Below are 25,774 nucleotides of genomic sequence, written 5' to 3' on the forward strand. Positions count from 1 at the left end.
CAACCCAAGAGGCTGGGCACACGCAGCGAGGGGCCAGGGGGAGCAGCGCCAGGTCAGACGGGGCCACCCAGGGGGGACCCCAGACGGCATCAGGCTGACCTCCTAACTCACATGGGATACAGATTCCTGCGTGTTTCCTCAGGGGCGGGGGGAACCCCAGAGGGAAGGCAGGGAGGGGCCGGGATCCGCCCACGCGCAAAACCCCACCCCACGCGCCCCGCAGCTGCCCACAGTGACCGCTCAGGCCCTCTGCAGCGCTGCCCGGTGCCCCGCCTGAGTTCTTCCTGTGAGCCGCACCACGCCCACGAACACGCGCGGGTACAAACACCCGTGCTCACGCATGTGCACGCGGGCGCAGCCACGCGCCAGCTGTCCACGGGGCGCGCAGGTCCGAACACGAGGTGGCAAGGAGGTGGCCGAGCCAGGGGAGCGCTGCTGCCCTGCTCTCGGGTCTGAGCCACACCTGCCCTGCTCCCATCTCCCACCCCGCCCCCAGCGCCCCACCCCCTACCCCCCTTGGTCTGTGGCCCTTTAAATCGCGTGGTTATCCAGAGATTCATCTGTAGTGCGGACCGAGAAGGGGGGGGGAGAAAGGAAGGGGAGTGGGGGGGAAGAGAGAGAAGAGAGAGGCGAGCGCCTTGGCTGATCTCGCTGGAGAAGGGAGAGCGGACAGGATGCTTTAGTCGCCGCTGTCCCTGCCCAAAGGACCCAGGACCTGGGAGACAGGCTAGGCTGCACCCAATGGGTCCAGTGAGGGGCTAGGGAATCCCCCAAAGCGTTGAAGACCCCTCACCAGCCCTAAGGGAAATCCCAGAAGTCGGCAGCTTCGGGACCTGGCCGCTGGGTCTCAACAGGTAAGACGCCTTCTTTCCCTCTCCAGGCTCCCGGCTCCCGCTCCACACTTATTGGGGGGACCTCTGGTTGCAGCCATTCACAAGGAAACTTTGGGAAGGAGAGGAAAAGCCCAAGGAGGGTCGACAGTCAGCAGGAAATGAGAGCCCTCTGCGGCCCGCAGGGGCTGCCCTAGGGCGGGGAGCCCTCCTCCAGAGGGCTATAAAGGCCTCTGCTCCCCAGGCTGGAGATTCCTGGGGTGCCCGAAATCTGGCAACCTTGGATGGAGAGGCCAGGCCCCTGAGGAGAAGGCAGGAAGTGCTCTGAGCAGAGCTTCACCTCCAGGAGGCAGGGGGACAGCCAGCCGGGTGGTGAGTCCCTTAGCCCCAGCCCCTCAGCTGAATCTACCTAAGTCTGGCCAAACTGGGAAGGCAGCTTTTTATTAGCTCTTTTCTGCCTGGGTCATTTCCTGTGTGACTGTCTTTTTCTATTCAAACACCTTTCAGACTGTTGGGAAAGGTCCCCAGGACGAGGATGGGGCCAGGGCGCAGAGGCAGGGGCAGGGCTCCCCCTCCTCACCATGGCTGTGTGTGTCCCCCTGGACAGCCACTCTGACACCCCATTCTGTCTTTCCTCAGACAGGGTTTCCCATCACGGGCTGTAAAACAGCCCTGGGTCAGTGTTGGCTGCTCAGACCCTGTCTAGTTACACAACCCCCCAAACCGGGTGAGCATGGAAAAACACCCCAACGCCTCTTCCAAGAGCCCTTTCAAGCCCCAGATAAAGATCACTTGCCCAAGCTACATGGCTTTTAAAGGGAGATGCTCACATGGTCCTGACTGAGAGACATTCCTGGTCTTCATCATAAGCGAGCTGCTCTGGGGCTCGCTGGCCCCAAGAACCCTCTCCCACGTGAGGCAGAGACAGCCAGGAGCTTGGTGTTTGGAGCTGAGGTGCTGCACTAGGACCCTGCGTGAGTTAACCCTGACCACTTTCCTGTGAAGCAGAGTGGGTGCTCCTGTTTTATGTGAAAAGAATTCAGAGCCCCTAATAGCAGTGCCATTATCCTCTAAACTCCTGTGCTCTGGCTTTAGATGAGGGGCTTCGCATTATCAAACGCCCCCCTCCAGGGGTTCTCGCCTCCCACACCTGTCTGGTGCCTTTCACTCAGGAGCAGGTGAAAACCCATCTGCTGGCATCCTGGACTCTGGCAGATGAGCAGAGCAGAGTGAATGCTCTGGGGTCAGAAAGAAAAGCCCTGACTTGAGCTCTGACACAAAAGCTTGGTGGCTTCACTCAGATTATAAGTTGCTGGGCACCCATCCCTTCCCCCAGAGATGCATGGTGTGGCCTTCAGCAGAGTCCTCGGGCAGAGGCACCAGGCTGCTATTTTAAAAAGGAAATTTCACCTAGATAACTTTCGTGCATGCACACTATGCCCAGCAATCCTCCCTGGACTTACTATCGAGCTGCCCAACAGGAAGGAAAGACCAGAGACTTCCCTTCCGGGCTGCTGGGTGCTGTGGCCCTCCTCAATTTCTTACCTAAGTGCATTTAACAGAAGATGAGTATTCAGTCAGCAAGCAGTTCAGCTGGAGGAAGCTGGCCCCTCGGACCTGCCCCAAGGCAGAGCTGCTGAAGCCAGACCTCAGAGGGATCCTGCCTGTGGGTTCCCCTGAGCCTTCCACCACCTCAGCCTGCTGTGGGTCCAAGAGACACACGAGTGTGGCAATCATGGCACTCTCATGGCCTTGCTTCTTCTAGCAAGCAAGGTCTCCTGAAGCCCTTCTGCAAGCGCTCAACTGGGCTTCTTGTCAGGAACCCTGAGGTTCTTAAGGTTGCTCTGGTCCCCTCTGATATAGTCACCCCCACAGGGAAGAAATGACTAGTGTCCCTTTTCTGGTTCCCATTTGCTCTTAAAGTGACATGATTCTGCTTGCCTTATGTGGACAAAGCCACGAAAAGCAATGCCACCCATCCATGTGCTTGAAAGCTACATCTGTCCCTGGTTCGTTTTCTGATCAGTTCACGGCCACTTGTTCGGTCACCTACCATGCACCAGGAATAATTAATTTTTGAAGATCTTGGAATGTGGTCATTTGGGCAGAGTTATGTTTTCCACTTAGCAGAATGCAAAAGCTTCCTTGCATTTTCTGAGCCAATACTGACTGAATTTTTAAGGCTGTGCTTCGGGGTTGATGGAGAGAGAGTGCAGGGTGGGGGGCGGGGATCCATTCAGGAGTTTGGGGGCTGTTTCTAGATTAAACTTTTCACCGTCCACGGGCCACAGAACGGTCACTGGGAGCTGGAAGCACCGGAGAGGGGACCCAGCATCAGAGGACTGCAGAGACAGCTGTCAGCCAGGGGGGACTTTTTCTATTTTTCTCCCTAAGAACAAGAATGAGAGTTCAGGCATAAAGGATTGTAGAGAGGCATTGACTAAAAATACCTGAATTATTGTTTCAAAAAGATGTGTGAAGCGGCTTTCCCTGAAATAATTTTAAACAGAGCAGACAGCTTCCCCTTCCCCAAGGAAGGAGGGAGGGGTGGCTGTGGCTGCTCCAGCCTCTCTGCTTGTTCCTACCTTGACATTCTGATAAGGAAGCTATTCTGGTCCAGAGAGCCCTGCCAAGCGCTGTGCTAAGTTAAATGTCAGAGCCAAACCTTTAACACATGACCCTGGAGTTCCTGGCTGGGGCTTAAATATTAAGTTCCAGTCCTATTCCAGGCCAGCCCAGGCTGGGGGCACAGGTCAGGGATAACCAGTCCAGTTGGCAGGTGGGGCCACCCAAAGGGTGGCCAGACAGTCTGGGGACAGAGCCCTGGTGAGGATTGCAATGTCACTCCCAAAACCGGGGCTGGGGTGCTTCTCACCCCTACCTATTCTCGTGCATCTCTGGTTTCCTGTCTTACCATCAGGGAGATCCCAGTGCCTATCACCCTACGTCACTTCTTGGGCTCAGAAAGCAAAAGGAGGGGAAGAGCCTGGGGCATCTCAGATGCTAGCTGGGCTCAGCCCACTGAGACTGGGCTTGTTCTCGGATGCTGCCACCTCCCCCACCCATGCCAGACTGGGCCCAGAGTAGAAGGTGGACTTGAGCTCAGGAGAGCAAGGATTTGAGGTGCTGCCCTGCTTCAGGAAGGCGACCATCCCCCAGGGCTAACAGGAGGCACAGGTGTCCAGGCCCCAGGGCCCTTCATTGGATGAATCCGAAGTGTTCCTCACATTCTTTCACAGAGGTGCGTGGAACTCCTACTGCGGGCTGGGCCTTGGGCAGCCACTGGACTAGAGGCTGGTGTCATTTGCACACAAACTGACCTGCCCTTAAGGGAATGCTGGCCTGCTCAGCAGTGAGTTACAGCGGGTACAAGTACCACTGGGGACAGGCACAGAGCCATGGAAGGGAGGGATACTGGGCGGGCACAGGGAAGGCTTCCAGGCTTCCAGCAGGAAGGCAGGTGTGGTGACCACTCCAGGGGGCACACACAGGTTAGCAGACAGGGGGCTGGAGGGGAGGTTAGAAGGGCCGGTGGAGAGGGTGAGCTGGGGCCCAGATGTGGGCCAGCTCAGGGAGGACTGGCCCGCCCACGTGTCATCTCTGGTCATCCCAACCCCTCAGCTCCTCAAAGGGACTCGTATCTTACTCCCCCTTCCCCTCCTCCTCCTCTTTCCCTCAGGTTTTATTCTTTTTCCTTCCACGTTTGCTTTTTTCTCCTCCTCTTGATCACACCTGTCCTTTGCTCTTCTTTAGTTAAGGCCCTTTTCCTATTGCACACTCTATCTTATTTTTATTAAGCATCTTTTTCATTTTTAGATAACTGTAAAGTCACGTGCACTTTAAGAAATTACGGGGATGGATCATCCTCTCTCTCCACTTTCTCTCAGTGGTAGTAACATCCTACAAAACCACAGCACAATGTCCAAACAGGTACCTGGTGATTAGCATCTACAGAGTAGCTCTTGGGGCCCCTTCTTCCATCTACCCCCAATCCCCCAACAACCAAGGATCTGTTCTCCATTTCTATAACTTTTTTCATCTCAAAAATGATATTAAAAGGCTGGTGATATCGCTCAGTGATACAGCACTGGCCTGAAAATGTGTATAAATAGAATCATTCACCATGCAACTTTTTACTCAACATAATTACCAGAGATCCAATCGTGTGTGTGTGTGTGTGTGTGTGTGTGTGTGTGTGTGTGTGTGTGGTTGCTGGATTGCCGAATGGTAGGTAATCCCCAGAGTAAACATACCACAGTTTAACCACCCACCCACTGAAATACATCTAAGTTTTCCCAGTTTGGGACTGTTACCAATAGTGTCTATAAATATTTCTATACCTGCTTCTGTGTGAACATACGTTTTCACTTCTCTGGGATAAATGCCCAGAAGTGTAATTACTGGGTCATATGGCAGTTGTATATATTTTTTTAAAAAACTGTCAAAACTGTTTGCGATGGTGACTGTGCCCTTTCACATTGCCACGAGAAACGAGCAAGTGGTCCTGTTTCTCTTCGTCCTTGCCAGCAGGCAGTGTTGCTGCTATTTCTTGTCATCATGATGACTGTCTTGGTTTTAATTTGCAATTTTCTGTGTCTAAGGATGCTGACCCTCTTCAATGCGTTCTGTGTATCCTCTTTAGGAAGCTGCTTTTGGTCCACTTTCTCGCTGGATCAGTCTTTGCTATTGTGTCCAGTGAGTTTTGTGAGTTCTTTGTATGTTTTCTGTACGAGTCCTCTGTCACATGAGGAGCTGGCAGCCGTTTTTCCCCTACTCTATAATTTGCCTTTTCATCTTAACAGTGTTTTTTAGAGCAAACATTTTCAATTCCGATAAAGGTTAATTAATCGGTGTATGTTTTTACAGATAGTGCCTTTGCTGTCAAAGCTAAGATTTTTTTTTGCTTGCCCTAGATCTTGGAGAATTTCTCCTACTACTTTAAGAAAAATAGTTTTATATTTAAGTGTACGAGCCATGTTAGTTAAGTTTTGGAGAATGTCTAACAAACACTGTGGTCAAGGGTCTCCCCTTACGGAACTCAGGTGGCTCCTTCACATTTGTGGAAAAACTGTCCATTCTGTACTGGGTTCCTTTTGCACTTTTGTGGAGGAGAAGTTGAGCATCTTTGTCCTGCTGATCTGTTGGCTGCCCTTTTGCCAATATCAGATAGTATTGTGTGGTTCGTCTTGACACTAGGGAGACTGATGCCTTCCACTTTATTATTTTATTTCAAAATCACTTTATTTTTATTAATTCCTTTGTCTCTCCATTTAAATTTTAGAATAAACTTATCTCTGTCTATAGAAAAACAAGCTTTGCAGGAGCTGCCCTGGATCTGGGTGTCAGTGCGGGGAGAGCCAGCTCCTTAACTACATCCGGAGTCTCCCGGCCCAGGAGCACAGTGTGTTTCTCCCGAGTCTTCGCTCACCTCTGGTTTCTTTCTCCATCATTTTGTACTTGGCAGCTCTTTTTGCTTTGCCAGGTAATGGCTGTGACCTTGGGCATTGGTTCATTGTGCAAACCTTCAGCTCACCTTCTGAGAAATGGGCCTGCTAGCATCTACTTTGAATCAACAGGAAGAAGGTCAAATACCGCCACGGGGAAGTGCCCAGCCTGAGGTGCTTGTGACTGCGTTCCCTGGACTGCTCCTGTCCGTTGCTCTTCCTTTCTCCCTTCCTGCCCACGATCACCCTCACCTCTCTCCACTTGGCCTTTTCTTTTCATCCTTTGCTTTTTACCTTTATTCCCCCTCAGCCACTTACTCTCAGTCTCCTGTTCACCTTGCCTCGGTTTCTCACCAGCTCACCCTGCTTCATTGGGTCTCCTGTGGGACTTTTCTGACTTGTCCCCCACAGGTTTTGGCCACGCCCTTTTCCTGTTTTCCCTAGATGTTGAGTGTGACTCCAGGGCCACCCAGTCTGGGCTAAGTCCTGATCAGCAACTTGCTAGCTTTACTAACTCAGCTAACTCAGCTCTCAGCCTCCCATTCCTTGTCTATAAAGTGGGGAGGTGATAACTACCTCGTGTCTTCCCCGAAGTGATGAATGAGTCTACGTGTGGGAAACGGTTAGAACACCACCTGGTTACGGCCCTCAGCACAGTTTTGGGAGCGGACCTATTATTCCCTGTCCTGGACTCTCCCTCTCGCTTGTCCCTTTGCCTTCCCTCCCCATCCCTGCTTTTCTGTGCCCCGGTGAAGGTAATCGTGTTCCTGTCACCTCACTGGCTTGTGCTGCCTTTTACACATTTTGGGGCTGCATTCTCCAGCGACCACTGCTAAATCTGCACCAGCCCAGGAAATCTCTTCCGAGCCATGGAGAGGAAACAGTGGTTTTCGTTCTGATTTAGTTCTTAATCCTTATTCCTTAATGCAGGGTACATTCAGAGTGGGGTTGACATGCAGACAGGGCATTAGAATGATGCTGATAGTTCTCAAAGAAGGGCAGGCTTGAAACAGGAAAGATGCTGAGCAGACAGGCACAGACATGGGGAACCTGAGCAATGAATTAAGTTGATTTCACGCCTTTTTATTCATGATTTTTTGTGTCTCTGCAGAGGACTGGGAGGGCACATGTGGATTATGCCATGCAGCGGGTGGATGTGAATACATGCTCAATGCAGCACAGACAAAGAGCCATGAGATGAGGGGCCCCAGCCCAGCAGGGAGGGCCCCAGAATGTTCCACCCTAAGGACTCGGGGCCACGCAGACCAGCAACCTCTGCTGCAAAGCTCGGGGCCTTAGTGATGATTCCCTGTGTGTGCGGGTGAGCCCACCACGCCCCACTCACAGCACAGGTTCAGCCCGATCCCTGCAGGATGTGTTGGGGGCCCCTCCGTGTGCCCCACTGGATCTGGTAAATGCTTTTTTCTCCGGTGTTGTCTCCAGTATCATGGCAGCTCTGTCTGTCCTCCTGTCAGACAAGAACTCTGGCTTCCTTAGAGAGCCCGCTGGTGAAAGACACTGAGGCTTTCTCTCTCGTTGCCTTTTTATCTTTGTCATGAACTCTTGGTCTTTTTGTTTATTTCACGACAAAGTAGCCATGCATCAGTCCTCAGCATTTCTAACAGGGCACTTGTTTCCCCCCAGACACCAGAAAAGACGCAGGAAGCTTCATTGCTTCCTTAGAGTCCTGGGGCACCAAGGCTGAGACCCCGCAGAGCTGCAGTTGATCCTCTCCCCTTGTCTGAGCTGCCCCACACTGGGAGGCCCCAGCCTCTGCCATGCTGCTGGCCCTTGGCTGTGTGGCTGGAAGTCAGGGTCCCCGATAGGCTTCTTGTGAAATCTTTTGTCATTTGTGTCACATAAAAGTTCACAATCAGTATTTCTGTGTCTGCAAAGCCAGCATCCCAGGAGAGGCTGAGCCGGCATTTCTGTGCCCTCAGAAGAGCACTGTCTCCAGCCGTGAGACGGGAGCACTGTCCCAGCCGTGAGACGGGAGCACTGTCCCAGCCGTGAGATGGGAGCACTGTCTCAGCCATGAGACGGGAGCATTGTCCCAGCTATGTGACAGGAATACTAGTGCAGGCACCTCCTGAGTCAGCCCAGAACTTCGGAAGAGCCCAAGAGAGCTGCAAATCACTGCTATTATTCCATAATCATCATTCTGTGTGATAGTCATACCACTATTATGAATTCCTGATACAGCCCTCAGGTTAAGAGGGCCAAGTGTATTACACTTGAATTCGGTAAGATAGAATTTTCCTGATAAAATGGCATGTCTTTTTTAAACATTGTTACTCCCAAGAGTATTTTCATTTTTCATGTAGGAGGCTCAGGGTGGGAAGCTGTGGAGTGACGTGGGATTCACACAGGAGTATGTGGCCAGGAGAACTGGAATTATAATTAACAACCGAGATCCCTTAATTCCGGTAGACAGCCGGTTGTAGGGCCAGGCCAAGGTCAGTCAAAGCCAGATTCTGCAGCTTCTGAGCTGTGTGGCCTCGGGCAAATTTGCTTTTGGCTCTGACCCTCAGTCTCCTTCTCTGTGTAATGGATGCGTCACTCCTACCAGGTGAGGCACCAGGTTCAGAGTTGTGAGCAACACACACACACACACACACAAACACACACACACATTCACACAGGTTTCTGAGGCTTTTCTGGAAAGGAAAAACAACCTGCTACAGGAGATAGATTGAGCACATTTTCAAAACAAAGGCAAACAGGTCTGGGGCATGCAGCAGAGACAGGACAGGTGATCCTAGAAAGCAGGCGCGGTTGGGGGTCCCTGAGTTAAAACAAGGCACAGCTGAGTGACCCTGGGAGCAGCGTTATTCCTGCATCTCCATCTGCAGCTTCTGTGCTCTCAACAGTCAGGCCACCCATGCTGAGGGACAGGGTCACGAGCTCCCCTCCGAGCAGCAGAGGCAGCCCAGGCTGCCTGGCCATGCCAGGGGAGTCGGAGCACAGGACACCTGTAGGCTGAGGTGACACGTCCCCTTGCCGACCCGAGGAGCCCGTGGCCTCAGAGGACACTGTGTGTAGGGACAGCTCCACAGCGATGAAGTGTCCCATCTGACACCACCTATTTCTAGACCTACGCTGTTTCTGGTCCACATTCCACGGAGAGCCCTTGCCCTGCTGCCCTGTTCCTGGCACAGGGCGCTCCTCACAGCCTCAGTTCCTTATCGACTCTGCCTTGGGAGCACTTAGGAGAAGCCCTTCTGGGGCCTCTCACTTTGAGCAGAGCTTAAAGGACAATGCACTCCTCCAGCCCTGGGGAGCCCAGGACAGTGAGGTACACCCTGGACATAAACACCACAACCATGCTGTAATCCCAGTCATGTGACAAAGCTCCACGGCCCTAACCAGGGCCCTAACCTGGTTAGGGATTCCCTAACCAGGCTAACAGCCTCCATCACATCTGAGCTGGGAACCAGCTCAGGAGGCCTCGCACCCCAACCCTCCATCCTTACAGCCCTCTTCCAGAAGGTTTAGAGTCAGAAATATCTTCCCACTGGGAATATTTCTACCCTTAGCAAAATGGAGGACCGTGGCCATGGCCCGGGTGTGATTCTCTCCCCTCTTGCCAGGCACACGGTGAGGTCAAGGAGGCAGCAAGATGAAAGGTGCACTTTACAACAGCTGCCATCTGCATGCCTGCAGGGGCTGGGAAGGACAGACAGGCTACTTCGGACCACAGGGCCAGGCTGGGGGATGGTGCGAGCACCACACTGAGCCCTCTGCTTGCCATGGTGAGCATGCCAGGTCTTCCCTGGGGCCTCCTGCCTCCCTGTGTCGCCAGGGCTGACAGGCAGTGCTGAGAGATTGATTAGTGCAAAAAGGTAAGTTCTGAGGAAATGTATTGATGCTATCACAATCCTTAGTGCCATGTTTGGCAAAACTCAAAGCAAAATCCAAGGTTCCCAGAGAAGAAAGGTGCTGAGACTGAGCTTCCCAGCATCGCATGTGATCAGCTTCAGTGATTACAAGGTGTTTGCAAGGTAGAGAAGCCTCACCAGGACCGTTAGAAAACTGAAAACTGCGGGTGTGCTGGAGGGCTGCCAGCGTCCGTGGTGCTCCTTACTTTGCCAGCCTGAGGCTTCCCTGCCCTAAGAGACTCAGGGTTCCTCTCCACTCTCCTGCCTCAGGAGGGCGCAGGAGCCAGGGGCAGGCCAGGGACCCAGGAAGCCACAAGTCAGCCTCTGTAGGCAGGGATGATGGTAGTGGGTGCAAAGGAAACCAGCTCAGCCCGGGCCAGAGGCGCAGACTCTGCCTGGGTGTGAAAGAGAAATTTATAGACAGTTACTGGTTAGGGAACGAAGTTTGCATGCATTCAGTGGAAACATGGCCTGTGTCAAGGTCACAGGGGGCGGCCTGCTCACACCCACTGTCCATGCGCTGTTCACTTCCCTCCTCGGCAACTCCCCTGGCTTGATGCTGTTATCATCTCCATTCTGCAGATAAAACTGAAGCTCACAGAAGTGACTTTCTGCAAGGTGCCTTAGCTCAAGCAGAACAGGAACCTAGGCAGCCGGATGCCAGGGCCGGCTTTCCCAGCCATTCATCACCCAGAGTCCTGTCCAGACTGTGTCAGGATTCAGTTCTTTCTAGCTGGAGGACTGAGAGCCCTGCCGCCTCACTGCTGTCTGCTGCAAGGTGTCCCAGCTCCGAGCGATGACTGCTCTCCTTGCCATTGGTCTCCTCCATCTTTAAAAGCAGTAAAGGAGAAATCTGCCTGTCACCTAACTTCTCTAGCGATTGAGTCACCTCCTTTGAAGGGTCTCTGTGCCTGAGCCAGGCTCTCCCCATCTGTCCCTCCTTTCTGAGGGTCAGCTGTGCCACAGAACAAATCCCAGACACAGGAGTGATGGTCCCACCCCCACGTCCCCAGATGTAACAAGCAGCATGTATCGCATCAGAGGACAGTTCTGCCTTCTCCTATGAGGCACACACCCTACAAACCTTTAAGGCTTTTCCTGACCTTGTCCTCAAGGGCACTGGGACAGCCTCCCCCCTCAATCAGCTTGGAGCATTTTTATATCTTAACAACCAGCACAGCCGTGTAAGTGTGCACACAGTGTCTTGAATTGAGCTGTGAGTGTGTCTTGTCCTCACTTCTTCCAGCCTCACATGGCAGGGATGCAGGTGCTGACCCCGCACACACAGACAGGCAGAGGAAACTGATGCAGGTGTCTGGGACTCCCAGCCCAATGCTCCCTCCAGCAAGGCCCTGAGCCCTAAGTGCAGCTCTGGCCAGCTGCTGCCGGCCTCCTGGCTTCCTCTCCGTGCAGGGTGGCCCCACATCCCTTTTACGCAGCCCATTTAGGTCCATGTCAGATTCACTCATCCTCTGAAGCACAGCTCCCTTTGGTCTGTTTTGAGTCTCTCTCCACTCGTGTAAAATCAAAGAGACGAAGCCTCGGCTAGACTGGAAGTACCGCTGCCCGAGAGCTTTCATCTTGTCTCAGCAAGGCTTCCCATCCTGGGCACAGGGGCCGGAAGATGAAGAGTAACAGGTTGGCGAGGATTCGTAGAATTCTCTTGAGTCACAGTCTTGTCTGGTGTCCCACAGGGAACAGCTGGACAACTGACCTCAGCCAGGCCCATGCCTGTCTTCTGACTCTCTGTTGACACACACATCTGCGCAAACCCTAGGTTCGAAGCTGCAGGGATAGAACTTAAACACCAAGAGGGCGGGATCTGCGTGTATCATGTACACTGCTTTATTACCAGCTCCCAGGACAAGGGCTGGACTGTGCAGTCCCTCAGATAATGCTTGCCAAATGGATGTGCATTTAATAGAATGGACTGAAAATCTGGTTAAAGGAGGCCGCCTCCATTGTCCCTGAAAAGCTTTTTGGCTCCATGAGCAGACAGCCCTGAAGGCTGTGGGTTTTAGGGTGACCGAGTCGCTAACCCTTTAAAAAAATCTAGATGGTAAAGGCTCCCTGCCAATTAGCTCACTACCTGCCCTGCAAACTGTACTGGATCAGCACCTGCATGATTTAGATGTCCCTTGCCCGTTTCTTCATCTTCAAAACAGAGCTAATAGAATATTGCACTAGGTTTAAATTAAATTCAATGGGGGCTCCTGAATTTATTCATTTAATAAATACATATCAATGTTGTGCTCTGAAACTACATTAGTTGATTTTGTTATGCTTATATTTATGCATTTAAAAATATAATCACATATTTTTTCTATAGGTCCTTGAAGGAGTAAAGAATATTATCAGAGAATTATAGAAAAGAAGACTGGATCAAGCAAGTTAAGGTTAGTTTTCTGCGTACCACAGAGCAAGTTTGTTGAGCCCTGAGAGAGAACCCAAATCTTGCCTGGGCTGAGGGAAAAGTCACTTCCAGTGTGCGTAGAGCTTGTATACCAACCTCAGATCAGAAGTACGTGGCCGTTCCCTCTCTGCTAGACACAAAGTTTCCAGGCCTGGGTGGAGGTGTCCTAGAAAACATCTTCTGTTTCTAGTACAGCACAAGGGTTTCTCCTACAAGAACATATGAGAGTATGTTTAAAAATAAACAAGGGAGCAGTGCAGAAAATCATCAAAAAGGTGTTCTCCCCCAAGAGCTAACAGCAGAAGAATGGGCTTTCCCCAATGCCCTGGCCCATAAGTCACTCCGTGGCACCGTGCTGGTGCCACCCAGCCCAGATGGCTGGGAGCCCAGAGCCCTGAGTCCCAACAGCTGAGGTCCCCAGGAGCACAGGTAACCGGCCTAGCACTGGACCACACGTCTGAGCGCCACTGGTCAGGTTTACAGTACAAGGCTCCTCCCCAGGGGCAGAGCAAGATGTTGCCTGGGATTCTGCAAAGAATCCCAAGCCTTTTCCCTCCTCATTTCATTTATCTTTGTAATAGCCACTTGACAAGTGGGGAGCAGGTGGCTGTGGCTGATGGATATCTGAGACAAACGGCCCTTCACACGCCTCTTCAGTGTGATATCTTAAAGGTTACCTTGAAATTGCCACAACCACCCAGGCATCAAAAGGAAAAGTCTGCCAGTGCCATCTGACCTCCCAGGATGAATAAAATGGCCTTGGCTGGGCAGTGAGGGCTGGCCCAGTGGGTACAGAACACTTACTGGGTTGTTCTATCAGGTGGACTTTTTGTTGATGCTCTGCCCAGCTAAACTCACAGCCGGAGTAGCCCCAAAAGTGGTGGCATGGGGTTTCCCACAAGAACCATCCCCCAAACTGTCCTAAGATGGGGCTGGCTGAGGTTTAAAGAAGGAAGCATTAAGCCCAGAACCATCAGTTCAAAGCATTTCTGGGGGAACTGAACACCCAGAAAGTTGCGGCAGCCCTCAGTAGGTGGGGAGAGGAGGCAGGACCCAGCAAGGCAGGTCCACAGTAAGGCACAGGGGAGGGGGTGGAGAGCTGTGAGGGGCAGTGGACTTGGATTAAAATGAAGCTTCACTGAAGCCCTCAGGCTTAAGCCAGGCAACCTAATGCTGAACTCTACCACGTGTCTAAAAAATGGACAGATAATAACTATCTGTGCAATAGCTTTATAGTAGGCTTAAGTGAGCTAACGACTGTAAATTTCTTAGTGCAATTCCTGGCTCTGGGTGCTCAGAAATTTAGCTGTTCTTATTAATTTCAGAGATTCTCATGGTCCTATTCAACTTCAGCAGAGCCTTAAAGCATTTTAAATGGGTTTGGGCAGCATATCAGACAGGTGTCTGGGTATCTCTTTGAAGCATGCCAAGTCCTCAAAAGAAAGACTGTTTACAGTCCTGTTAAAAGTCCAGGATATGCACATCCTGCTCCTTTCAATTTCTTAGGGAGTAACTAGATCAAATTTTGTAAGAGTGGATCTCCTCAGCAATTTGTCATTTTCCTAAGTGCTCGGGCGGCCACAGGCTCCCCACTCAGACAGTGAAGGCGACATTTGGTGACTCAGACATGCGCTGCCTTTTCCTTTGTGTCTGCTGCTGAAACATCCCAGACGACAGGAAGGGAAATGGCCAGGTATGAAAGAAAAGGCACAGGATTTGAGCCAGGAAAACAAGCGTCTAAATGTCAGCTGCGCCGGGTCTTTGTGTTTGGTGGCCTGGATGTCAGTTGTCACTGTGGGCCTCTACTTTCTCATTTATATGTTCAATTATTTAGTAAGTATTTGGAGTGCACAGTACATACCAGGCTACTTTCTAGGTGCTTGAAAGGTACCAGGTAACAAACAGACACAAAATTATGCCCTTGCAAGGCCAAGGCGTGGTGACACACACCTGTGATGCCAGTACTCTGGGAGGATGATAAGTTTGAGCCCAGTGTGGGAAAGTTAGCAAGACCCAGTCCCCAAAATTTTTTTTAGAAAAAGAGGAAGGTGTGGCTGGTGACAGCCTGGTGCAAAAGTCCTGTTTCAATCTCTATTCATGACGGGGAAAAAAAAAAAAAAAAAAAAAAGCCCTGGGGAGTTTACATCCCAAGGGAAGGAGAGAAACAATTAGAAATCAGCGCAGTTCAGAGGCACCCAGTTTATGATGAAGATTCCAGTCTAATTCCACAGGTCAGGGTGTGGTTTCAATGCCACACATGAAACACAGGAGGTGTGTGATGGATTGTTGCAACAGTTATTTTGTAAATCACTCCCAGATAGCTTTAGACCCTTAAAACACTTCTGTGCAGTTTGGCTAGAAGCACTGTGCAGTATCCACGCAAGAACCCTAGAGGGTGTCGGGGATAGAAGGGCGCAGGACCCGGCTGGATCTCAGTCCGGGCCTCCTTCCCCCAAAGGAGGCCCGCGAGAGCCTCCAGTCCCGCGTGTCCGTGATCCCAGCCGAGCACCCACTCACCATGATGTCTCTTAACCCACTGTGCCCCAGCAATGGCTGGTGATTCTAGGAACGCGATGAACCAGGACATGGAGATCGCAGTCACCCCCCGAGACTCCAAGAAGATCCCCAAACAGGCCCGCGACGACGCGCCCCTGTCCACGGACCGCACGCGCCTGCTGGCGGAGGGCAAGAAGCCGCGCCAGCGCTACATGGAGAAGAGCGGCAAGTGCAACGTGCACCACGGCAACGTGCAGGAGCCCTACCGCTACCTGAGCGACCTCTTCACCACGCTGGTGGACCTCAAGTGGCGCTTCAACCTGCTGGTCTTCACCATGGTCTACACCGCCACCTGGCTGTTCTTCGGCTTCATCTGGTGGCTCATCGCCTACATCCGAGGCGATCTGGACCACGTGGGTGACCACGAGTGGATCCCCTGCGTGGAGAACCTCAGCGGCTTCGTGTCTGCCTTCCTGTTCTCCATCGAGACCGAAACCACCATCGGGTACGGCTTCAGGGTCATCACGGAGAAGTGTCCCGAGGGCATCGTGCTGCTCCTGGTGCAGGCCATCCTGGGCTCCATCGTCAACGCCTTCATGGTGGGCTGCATGTTCGTCAAGATCAGCCAGCCCAAGAAGAGGGCAGAGACCCTCATGTTCTCCAACCACGCCGTCATCTCCATGCGCGACGAGAAGCTGTGCCTCATGTTCCGCGTGGGCGACCTCCGCAACTCACACATCGTGGAGGCGTCCATCCGGGCCAAGCTCATCAAGTCGCGGCAGACCAAAGAGGGGGAGTTCATCCCCCTGAACCAGACGGACATCAACGTGGGCTTCGACACCGGCGACGACCGGCTCTTCCTGGTGTCCCCGCTCATTATCTCCCACGAGATCAACGAGAAGAGCCCCTTCTGGGAGATGTCGCGGGCCCAGCTGCACCAGGAGGAGTTCGAGGTGGTGGTCATCCTAGAAGGGATGGTGGAAGCAACCGGTAAGACATTTTTGTCCTCCGCGGGCTCACGGTTCCCTCCCCTTCCCAGGAGCCTAAGGCCGGTGCCCTCCAGAAGTGGACTAGGAGAAGGAGGAGAGGAGACAGACAGCCCAGCCATCATCCGCTGTGACCTGGGGGTACTGTAACTCAAAACTAAGTAGTAGCAACAGCAAACCCTAGACTGAACCCCCAATTTCCAAGCCTGGAACTAGACTTTAAACATACCTCCTCTCATCGGTGCCCTTCTGCACCCCTGTAAACAGTGTTCAACAAGAAACAGAGGCAGGTGCTCTGAGTCAGGAGACAGGAGGCAGAGCAGGCCAGAGGACCCCAAATATGCCTTCCAATAGGCCCTAACACCCGCCCCCCATCCTGCAGTAAGTGTCAGAAGACCTTGGAAAATGCGGGAAGACACGAAAGTGAGCTGGTTTTGTAGAGCTGGACTTTACCACATCTGTACACCAGGAAAGGGGCCAGTATTTTTGTAACTCAAGGTGATTTGCAGAGTGCTTTTTTGAGGGGAGCCCTGTGGTCCAGGCAGAGGGGCTCTTCCCAAGCATTCCTGTCTGAAGCAGCCTCTCACTCAGCTCCCTTCCCATTGGTTGGCTCAGGAAAGCAAGGTACACAAGGGTCCTTCCTCACAGAAAACCGGAACACAGGGGCATACACTCAGGAATGCCCCCTCTGCTGCCACCAGCTCTCACACGCAGTGGGGAGCCAAGAGCCTGCACTCCCCAGCCACACAGCCAGGGAGATCTCTCCGCAGGCCTGAGGGTGCTTGTGCTCTGCTGTGAGTTTAGGCCCCAACCCTTCACCAACTCTTGGGGCCCCACATCCCGTGCAGGGAGCCCCCCCCCCCAGCAAACCCTTACACCCTGCTTCTTATTTCCTTTTTATCATCCAGTGGATTGAGCAGCAGGCCCGAGCCTAACAAGGGCTGAGCAGAAACCCACCCGTGCTTAGAATGCGGCACATGCTTTTCGTCTAATGTTTGCAAACCAAGTCAGTCTTGCCTCAGTCCCATACTGTAGATGTGGGTGCTGAGCCTCAAAACAGTTCTGCAGGCTATGAGCATTCACACTCAGGCCCTTCACTTACCAATCTACCACACTGGCCCCCAATGTGTCAGGCGCCTGTCACAAGGCAGTCAACCACTCTGCCTGGCCTTTGAAGCTGTTTGCTGGGTGGCGGACCAAGGCCCTCCATGTGCAGTCTCTTTTCAAGGCCAGTGGAGCTGGCCAGGGGAGTGCAATGCTAGGGACCATCGTGGGGCTCTGGAGACTGTGCCAGAGGGGCTGCTCAGCCATCTGCTGGAGGCCAGAGCCTGGCCAGGCAGCATATGGTATAGCTGCAGGGCCCCCTGGGGCTGAGGACAGTCAGGACACAGGAAGTTGCATGGCACCAAGCTGAGGGCTCCTGGGTCACCTTGCCCTTGGTGCTCTGATCCCAGGATCGGAGCACGAGCTGTTTCTGGGAAAGAGCTACCCCCTAAAGTCACAAAGGAGGCAAAGAAGAAAGCCATGCCTTACCCTTCACCAGCCATGCAGCAGACCCCGTACCTTGGGCCCACTGGCTCCTCACCTCACATTTCCCTCCAGGCCCACACTGAGACACCCCAGCCACTTGACCTCCTCCCCTCGAGCAGGCTGGGCAGCCTGGTTCTGCCCAGTGCAGGGGACAGCCATGGAGATCAGAGCATGAGACCAGGTGCTCACATCTGTTCTGACCCCAACAGCTTGAATCCTCTGGTTGTCAATCTCGCAGAGCAAGGCTTGGGTGCAAATTCAGGGCCAGTTTTGAACAGCACCGCTCTGCCACAGCGTGTACCTGAGTAAGTTGGGCAAGTGGCTTGACTTGTTGGCAAAATGAGGCAAATCAGCCTCCTGGAGTTGTTGGGAGGATTAAATGACTAAATGGAGCCAAGCAGAAAGGCACGGGCAGGATGTGATGTGGATGTCCTGACAGTGACTGAATCTCAAGCAGTGAGGGATCTAGGGCAGCCCACTATTGCATCCCTCGAGGAAGCACAGAACGAAGAGCCAGAGAAGGCCAGGACAGCTGCCCCAAAGGCCCTTGCAGAGGTTGTGCCAACCGCAGACCTAGAAGCCTGCTGCCATCTGACCTGGAGCCAGGCTGATCAGTGACCAGTCTGTGTCTCTGTGCCTCTGTGAGGTGGGGTGGCAGTGATGGGTGAGGACAGAATGGAAAGACTGGGCCCTTGGAGGTGTTCCCTAAGAGCAGAGAACAGGTCACAGCCCCTGCATGTGGGCTCCAAGGTCACAGTTAAGTGGGACACAGCCTTTGGCCTGGGTCTGATTTGTGAGACATTGCTCCCAGAGAAGACACACAGTGGAGAGCTTGAGAAGATTTCTCCTTTGGTGTCCAAAGAGCACACGCCAGTCCCTTCCTTGGCCAGAAGATCAGGGCTTCCTGTGGCCCTGAGCATGGAGGTCACCTCATCCATAAACAAAGCTGTACTCCCTCTCAGGAAAGAAAGCAATGCCTAAAAATCACAGGGGCATGGAATGGGCTGTGTGGGAGCAGGAATGGAGGCACTGGAGTGTCCCCAAACCAAAAAGCCACTCTGTGTGTGTCTGTGTGCACGCGTGCGTGCATAGATGTGGGTGCATTTGTGACTGCATGGTTGGGCATATGTGTCTTTGTGTGTTCATGAGTGTGTAGGCTTCTGTCCCTATCTGTCCACCTGACACCATCAGCGTGTATTCTAAATGCCTGTCAGCTACTCTTTGCTCCCTCACTCTAAATTTATCTTTAAATTTCTTTCCTACCACTTCCTGTCTCACTCTTCTAGACCTGAATGCTGTTCTCAGGAACTGTGACCTTGCCTCTAGTTCCTAAAAGTGTACTCCAGAGTCTTGCATGTTCATTTCTAATTTTGTGACCTCACCATGTCTGAGCTCCTCCAGAACAAAAATGATGTCTTATTCAGCTTTACACCAAGATGCTTAGCACAATGTAGATGTTCAAAAAGTACTGGTTGGATGGATGGAAGGATGGTGGCACCTTAATGCATGTGGTTTGTTTCCCCAGGCATGACTTGTCAAGCCCGAAGCTCTTACATGGACACAGAGGTACTCTGGGGTCACCGATTTACGCCAGTCCTCACCTTGGAAAAGGGCTTCTATGAAGTGGACTACAACACCTTCCATGACACCTATGAGACCAACACACCCAGCTGTTGTGCCAAGGAGCTGGCAGAAATGAAGCGGGAAGGCCAGCTCCTCCAGTGCCTACCCAGCCCTCCCTTGCCCGGGGGCTGTGCTCAGACCGGGCAGGATGTGGAGGCTGAGCAGGATAAAGAGGATGAGCCTGATGGCTTGCATGGGTCCTGGAAGACCAGGGGCTCAGTGTGAGGACTGTGTTTTCTCCTCAGCCTCCCTTCACTGGCTTCCCTGTGCACAGGTACTGCGGAGCCCAGAAGGGAGTAGGGGAGTCAGCTGCGGGTGTGTTTGGAGGCTCAGGAGCTGTCAGGGCCTTGTGGGGAGGAACCACATATCTAGGCCTCACACCTCACAACTTACGGCTTCCTCAAGCAAGTGGCCTCCTGTCTGGTCTCTGGCCAGTACCTCGTCCTCTCCCAGCATGGCTTAGAGCCAGGCCAGGACTGAGTTCCCACAATGAAAGTCACAGGGTGGCATCTGTCAGCTGACCGCAGGTCACCTCCCTCCCTGGGTCTGACAGTCCTCTCCATGACTAACACCTAGAGAGGGCTGTCAGCCCCACCCCTGTCCTCAGGGAAGAGGGGTCTGGTGTGAAGACAGCTCACAGCCATGGGGGGTCAGGTTCCCCTTTGTGGGAAGTGTCCCTGAGCTCAAGGCCCATTCATCTCTTACCATCATCTTCTGCCAACCTCCTGTTGTCGCCAATCTCACATTCTGTAGGTTCTGTGTGTCCACTGTGACCTCCTGGACAGTTGACCTCCTTAGCGTGGACACTACTGAGCCACTGAGCACCTCTGAGGACACACACAGTGGCCATCGCGTCCACTCCCATTCACACTGTGCCCTTCACCTTCCACCGAGGAAGAGCCTCAGCAGCTGGGGTTCTTATACGCCTTTTTGGCCCAAGAACCTCCAAGTGCTTCTAAGGATCACTGCAGTTTTCTTTCACAGTCTCAGAGAGCCTGTGACGTGGTCCTGGGGTGAAGCTGAGCTTCAGAGGCCAGCCGAACAGGGAGAGGCAGAGAGGGAAGAGAAGCAGAGAGAAAGGAAAGCAACAAACATTGTAAAATAAACTCGCTTTTTACCAAAAATTGTAAAATAAACCCGGTTGTTACTCCCAACCCAGGTCTCAGCACACCTTGGCCTTTAAGGTAAAGAGGAGACAGGGAAGCAGAAGTGACAGATGCCCATAGGGGCCGCCTCCCCTTCAAGCCTCTGAGTCTTGAGCTGGTGCTGAGGAAGCCTGGCACCTCACTCCCGCAGCCTGGCAGGAAGGATAAGGGCAGGGCTGCCTCTCCCCACACTGGAAATGGGAAGCTGAGGCAGTAAGTGGAGAACAGAAGAAGGGAGTAAATGCCAGGGGAAAGGGGGTAGAGAGGAGCCTTACGGTGAGCAGCTTCAGAGACTTCTCCATTCCAGAGGGCGGATGGTGCAGACTGGCAGGTCCCGGAAGCTTGTGTTAAGAAAGACAGGCTTGCCTGAACTTGCCAGCAGAGCTCACTTGTTCCCAGACACAGAATTCTGCAGAACCTGGCTCCAGACTGGCCTGCGATTGTGGATTCCTTCCCCAAACCACCGCAGTGAAACACAAGGGAAAGGCAGACCAGGAGAACAAACAACTTGCAGACCTCAGGCCCAGTTCCCCTCTGTCTGGGCTTCCTAGGTCCTAGGCTGGTGAGAGGAAAGTGCCCTGGTTAGGAACCCTATCTTGTGGGCTCCTCATACTGGTGGGGGGGGGAGGGTCATTATTCTTGGCACTATCGCTGGAAACCTTGAGAAGTAGCCTAGGACAGTGGTAGCCACGCAGGAGCCTACTGTCAGGGCAGGCTGCAGGTTGTGGTGGCTGGCATCTGTATTCAGGTATTTGGCAAAGCAAGTCTGCAGGGACTGAGGAAAGGGCTGCAGCCCTCAACCAAAGAAACAAACCCCCAGGGGGCTGTACTCCAGCGGGTGAGCTACCTGCAGCAGCAGTCTAGGGGAGGGGCCCCACTGAGCCAGGATGCCTGGTAGGGGGAGGGGCTGCCATCTGATCTCCCCGGTGAAGCTAGCACTTGCCCTGGCTCCCCAGAGCACAGTCTTACACAGGACTCTTTCCACATCCCTCGTGGACCCCTGTTGGATGTGGATTCTTGCTCCGCAGTGGTGCTTGCTCTCAGAATACAGCCCACACTGAGGTGGCTAGACAGGAGGGCTGTCACAGAGGAAGCTGGCTTGTGGCTAAGCAGTGGCTTGGCTCCTGTTTCACATCTGTGTCCACTTACAGTTCTGAAATACCCCCAGTTGGCCAAATGGATCTCTCTCTAGTTCTCCACTGCTTTGTCAATAGCCTCTATAAGCCAGGGCCAAGTCCTACCGTTCCACTAACTCCAGACGGTTCAGAAGCTGTTACAGACAAGATCAGTACAGTCCTGTCCTAAAGCTCCCCAGTAGGCCAGAGTCCATGTACGCTGGAATCATGAAATACTAATCCCGCTGTGCTCATGATGGAAACCACATCATGGCAACCTAAATGTAAGAAGACTGTCCTACACATCCCAAGGAAAATTTCCTCAAGGTATTTTCTAGACATTCTTGAATAAATGTAGACTTATTAAATACAAAGGCTGAGATGGCCAGCATTTCAGTGGCTGATTTCCACATCACTGTTTCACACACATGGTCCTTCTTGCTGGCTCTGAGCCCACCCTACCACTGATGGGCCACAGAGGATGGAGCCAGGCTGTGAGAGAGGGTCACTGGTGATTCTCTCAGACCTCAGCATCTCCAGAATCCCAAAGTGACAGCTCACCTGCTGTACTCTGAAAACCTAAGAGCTGAATCCCTGCCTTCATGCTCATGTCCTTCCTCTCTGGGGACATCTCCTATAGGGACGAGTCCAAGGCAGTTCAGAAGCAGATAAGCTTCCACTGCCTCTCCTCTCTCACCATGTTGACTCCTTTGCCCACAGGATCCTCCTCCCCAGCCAGGGCAGGAAAAGCTTTGCCCATCCTTCCCTTGTCAGGAGCTGCTGCCACTTGCCCTCTCCCAGTCAGACCCTCCCACCCTATGGGTCCAACAGCTGACCTGGATGGATGGAGGAGAAGAACCCCTGCTGTCTGTGCAGCACCTTCCCTGCTGGGCCCCCACTCCAGGCCCCACCCATGGCCTGCCTTCCAGTCCACCTCAACCTGCAGCTTGTGTAAGGTCTGACCCACCGACACTTAAATCATCCCTATTAAGTTACCAAAAATCAAAATATATTGCCCACTGTCCCAGAAATGTTTCCCTCTGTGTGCCACTGACTGAGCAGGACAGCGGCTGAGGCTTATACCAGAGACTCAGAACACCACAGAGGACCTCAATGACTTACTAACAAGCCGGCAGGGTCTCAGAGAGGTTCCCTGGTTTGCTTAAGACAGCAGGTAAAAGGCAGGATATGGGTGCCAAGCACCTCCTAAGCACGCCCTGTGGGGTGCCCTGGAGACACACTCATGGGCTCAGGCCATAGGAACGTCCCGCCTCTCCGTGGTAGCCGTGGACATATGTGCCATCACCAACAGTGTTCTCCCGTGGGAGGACAAACAGGAAGCACCTTTTCCTTTCCCTCCTCTTTAATTTTTTATTTTTATTAGTACATAGTTGAGGTAAATTGTGGGAAACACATTTTCCTGAGTCCCAGAGAACTGATGAGCTGCAAAAAAAGATTAAAGACTGGGCGGGAAACCACTGCTTTCCAGGAGAAGCCACTCCACTCTGCTGGCGTGGTTTTTGCTAACGACATCTCTTTAAACTGATGTGTTAAACCTTTGTTGTTGTGCAGGATTCGTCAGTCTTCTTATGAGAAAGACACCATTATACTGCCAAAAATTCACTGATAAAGTGGTCCTGGCCTTAGGATCTCTTTCTTGTGTAAAAGAGTCAGCCACTGGTTTCCAATTCAGATGTGTTGCCAGGCAGAGCAAACTTACCTCCCTCCTCACGCTTGTTAATCTAAAAATGTGGCATCAATCTCTAGTTTGGCTCTGAGCGGGTCCACGGGCCGGGCCGAGCTGGGAAGGACAGGCCTGGAGAGAGACACTGCTGCAGGGGCTAGGGCTCAGCCTCCACAGAAAAAGCACAGCTCAAGAAGGCAGCGAAGGCAGAGAGCACAAGCAGCCTGTGCGGTTTGGTGCCCTGGACCATTCATTCTGCCCCGGGAACTCTCATCTGCTCTGTAATGTTAGAGACTCAGGATCCACATCCTCTAAGTAATCGATCATTTAAAAAGACCCACTTCTGGGTAACTGAAAATACGCTCTCTGGGGAGTCTCAGTCCAGCAGGCTACATTCATGGCATAAATTCGAAAAACAGCACTACTACCAAACCAAGAAAGACCATGGAGCTGTGCTAGCTATTGCTGGCGAAGATGTCAGGACCCCTTGGGTGAAGAGGAAAGGCTCCTACTGAAAAGGTCATTGGAAAGGGGTGAGAACATGGCGGACAGACAACAGCAACTACTGAACGCTCTCTAAAGGCTCGGCTCAGAGGCCAGGAATGATGCGGACTAAGGAGATACGAACCAGTAGAGATATGCTCTGCTGACTCAGGAACAAACTGGGCTGAGAGAATCCAACTTGGAATACAGTCCTGGCGCTAAAATAGGAACAGAAAAATCTCGGTGTGGAGGCTCGACTCCGCGCCATTGGAAACCTCGGTTTGGATTTCCCGCCGCGCGGCGGCCGGCTACCTCCACAGCGGCTCAGCAAGGAGAGACGCGACCGCCGAGCTCGGGAACGGAGTCGGAAACGCGACGGACAGGAAGGAAGGCTGACTGGAGGCGAGGTGAGCGAGGAACTGACTCCCTACCGCAGTCTGACTCCAGCGGAGGATTTTCTGGGCGCGGGCAGTCCTGTAAGAGCAGGGCGCGGCGGCAACTGCAGCTGCACGGTTCCCTCTCGGACGGGATTGGTGAAAGGTGCCTGGCCGGAGGGACGCTGCTCGCGGACCCCCTAGGCTGGCCTAGCCCAGATCCCAGAGCCTGACGGTGGCCCGGAGGAGCAACCGACTTCCGCTTAGGCTGCCTCCTCCGCGACTCCCTGGGGCGCAGCAGTGAGCTGGAACAACTAGCCAGGGCAATTCGATCAAGCTGTAGCTGACAGGCAGGGAAGCCGGGCCTCCTGTGTAAGATTACATTTCATAAGGAACAGAAAATATGGGGAAGGGAAGCAACAAAAAAGGCTCCTCGACCCCCAATCCTGAGAATCAGGCAATAGTGGACACTGTACCAATATACATTAAGCGCCATTTAGAGAGCCTCATAGACCAATTCAGGAATGAAGTTATCAATGACCTGAAGCTAGAAGTATGCAGAATAGTTAGAGAAATGCTAAGCACCACCCAGGAAAAAGCAGATGGTGGAGTGGAAGAACAGAAAAAGAGGGGAGAATTGCTTGATGGAGAAAACAGAGAAAGCATGGAGTATGTGAAGCAGGTGCAAAGGGACTATCAAGAAATCAAGAAGTCTACCCAAGACTGGCATAACAGCTTGAAAGAAACTAAGGACAGACTATCTGAATTGGAGGGCAGACTTGAAACATGGGAGAATGAAATGAAAAACTTCTTAAAAATAACAAAGAAACACACAGCAATAATACAAAGACAAGAAGATGATAAGAGGAGCCATAACTTAAGGATTAAGAACATAAAAGAAGAAGTAGGGACACAAACAAGTGAACTACAAAAGCTACTCACAGAAATAATCCAGGAGAATTTTCCTAATTTAGCAAAAGGTAAAGATACTCAAATGTATGAGGCATACAGGACCCCAGCTACCTACAACCCTAACAGAGAAACACCCAGACATATAATAATAAAAATTCCAGAAATTCAATACAAGAACAGAATATTAAAAGCTGTAAGAGACAAGAAACAGATCACTTACAAGGGAAGACCCATCAAAATTACAGCAGATTTCTCTTCACAAACCATCAAATCACGAAGAGCATGGGGAGAAATAATTCAAGCTTTGAAAGATAATAATCTACAGCCAAGATTGAGATATCCTGCACAACTGTCCCTGGAAATTGATGGAAAAACGAGGTGCTTCCAAGATAAAGAGGAACTGGGGGAATTTGCAACCACCAATTCAACCCTACAGAAAGTATTGCAGGATATTCTAAAAAAAGAAAAATACAAAGAACCCAGAAATAGGGGCGGGGAGGCCACAACGAATAGAGCAGAGAACAAAACGAAGAAGACAAACTGACAGCTACTGACAGAAAAAGAGCTCAACAGAAATGAGACAGAGAAGATTGGATGATAGGAACAGCTTTTTTTGGAGAAAATGACATCTTAATAGGTAATGCTGATTTAGTACCATCTTGTTTTGAAGTCTCATCTAGCTTTTGTTCTTCTGTCTCCAATGGTCTAAACAGGTTGTAGCTTATTGGATTTTGTTATGTACGATAGTATAAGAAAAAACCTTTTAAAGACAAGGAGATTATACAGAGACCATTGTTCATTTTCTGTTAGTCGATTCTAAATACTCTATAATGCTGTCATTCTCTTAAATGGATTTACATT

General features: G+C 52.1%; 1 protein-coding gene across 3 annotated transcripts; it reads left to right on the plus strand.

The window, feature by feature from the left end:
• The first annotated feature begins 574 nt into the window (after positions 1-574).
• On the plus strand, positions 575-23,865 carry Kcnj5 (potassium inwardly rectifying channel subfamily J member 5). 3 transcript variants are annotated; one of them, XM_013155688.3, is made up of 5 exons: positions 575-854; positions 12,482-12,548; positions 15,113-16,051; positions 19,103-19,474; positions 23,033-23,865. In XM_013155688.3, the coding sequence occupies exons 3-4, from the start codon at positions 15,115-15,117 to the stop codon at positions 19,423-19,425; spliced, it is 1,260 nt and encodes a 419-aa protein (XP_013011142.1). In that variant the 5' UTR covers positions 575-854; positions 12,482-12,548; positions 15,113-15,114; the 3' UTR covers positions 19,426-19,474; positions 23,033-23,865. The 3 variants fall into 3 exon arrangements, with proteins under 3 accessions (XP_013011142.1, XP_063112130.1, XP_063112129.1); XM_063256060.1 differs by lacking the exons at positions 575-854; positions 23,033-23,865 and adding an exon at positions 1,491-1,804 and having other exon boundaries at positions 19,103-23,024; XM_063256059.1 differs by lacking the exons at positions 575-854; positions 23,033-23,865 and adding an exon at positions 3,548-4,071 and having other exon boundaries at positions 19,103-23,024.
• The last annotated feature ends 1,909 nt before the right edge of the window (positions 23,866-25,774 follow it).

This window comes from Cavia porcellus, unplaced genomic scaffold (genome assembly GCF_034190915.1).
Source record: "Cavia porcellus strain 051 isolate PalLab524CR breed Dunkin Hartley unplaced genomic scaffold, mCavPor4.1 scaffold_9, whole genome shotgun sequence".
In the NCBI taxonomy this organism is placed as follows: Eukaryota; Metazoa; Chordata; class Mammalia; order Rodentia; family Caviidae; genus Cavia; species Cavia porcellus.

Bases quoted from the DNA above. Each gene is read 5' to 3' on its own strand.
- Kcnj5 (XM_013155688.3), top strand. From the start codon at position 15,115: ATGGCTGGTGATTCTAGGAACGCGATGAACCAGGACATGGAGATCGCA. The intron at 16,052-19,102 runs GTAAGACATTTT...TTGTTTCCCCAG, and splicing joins AGGGATGGTGGAAGCAACCG to GCATGACTTGTCAAGCCCGA.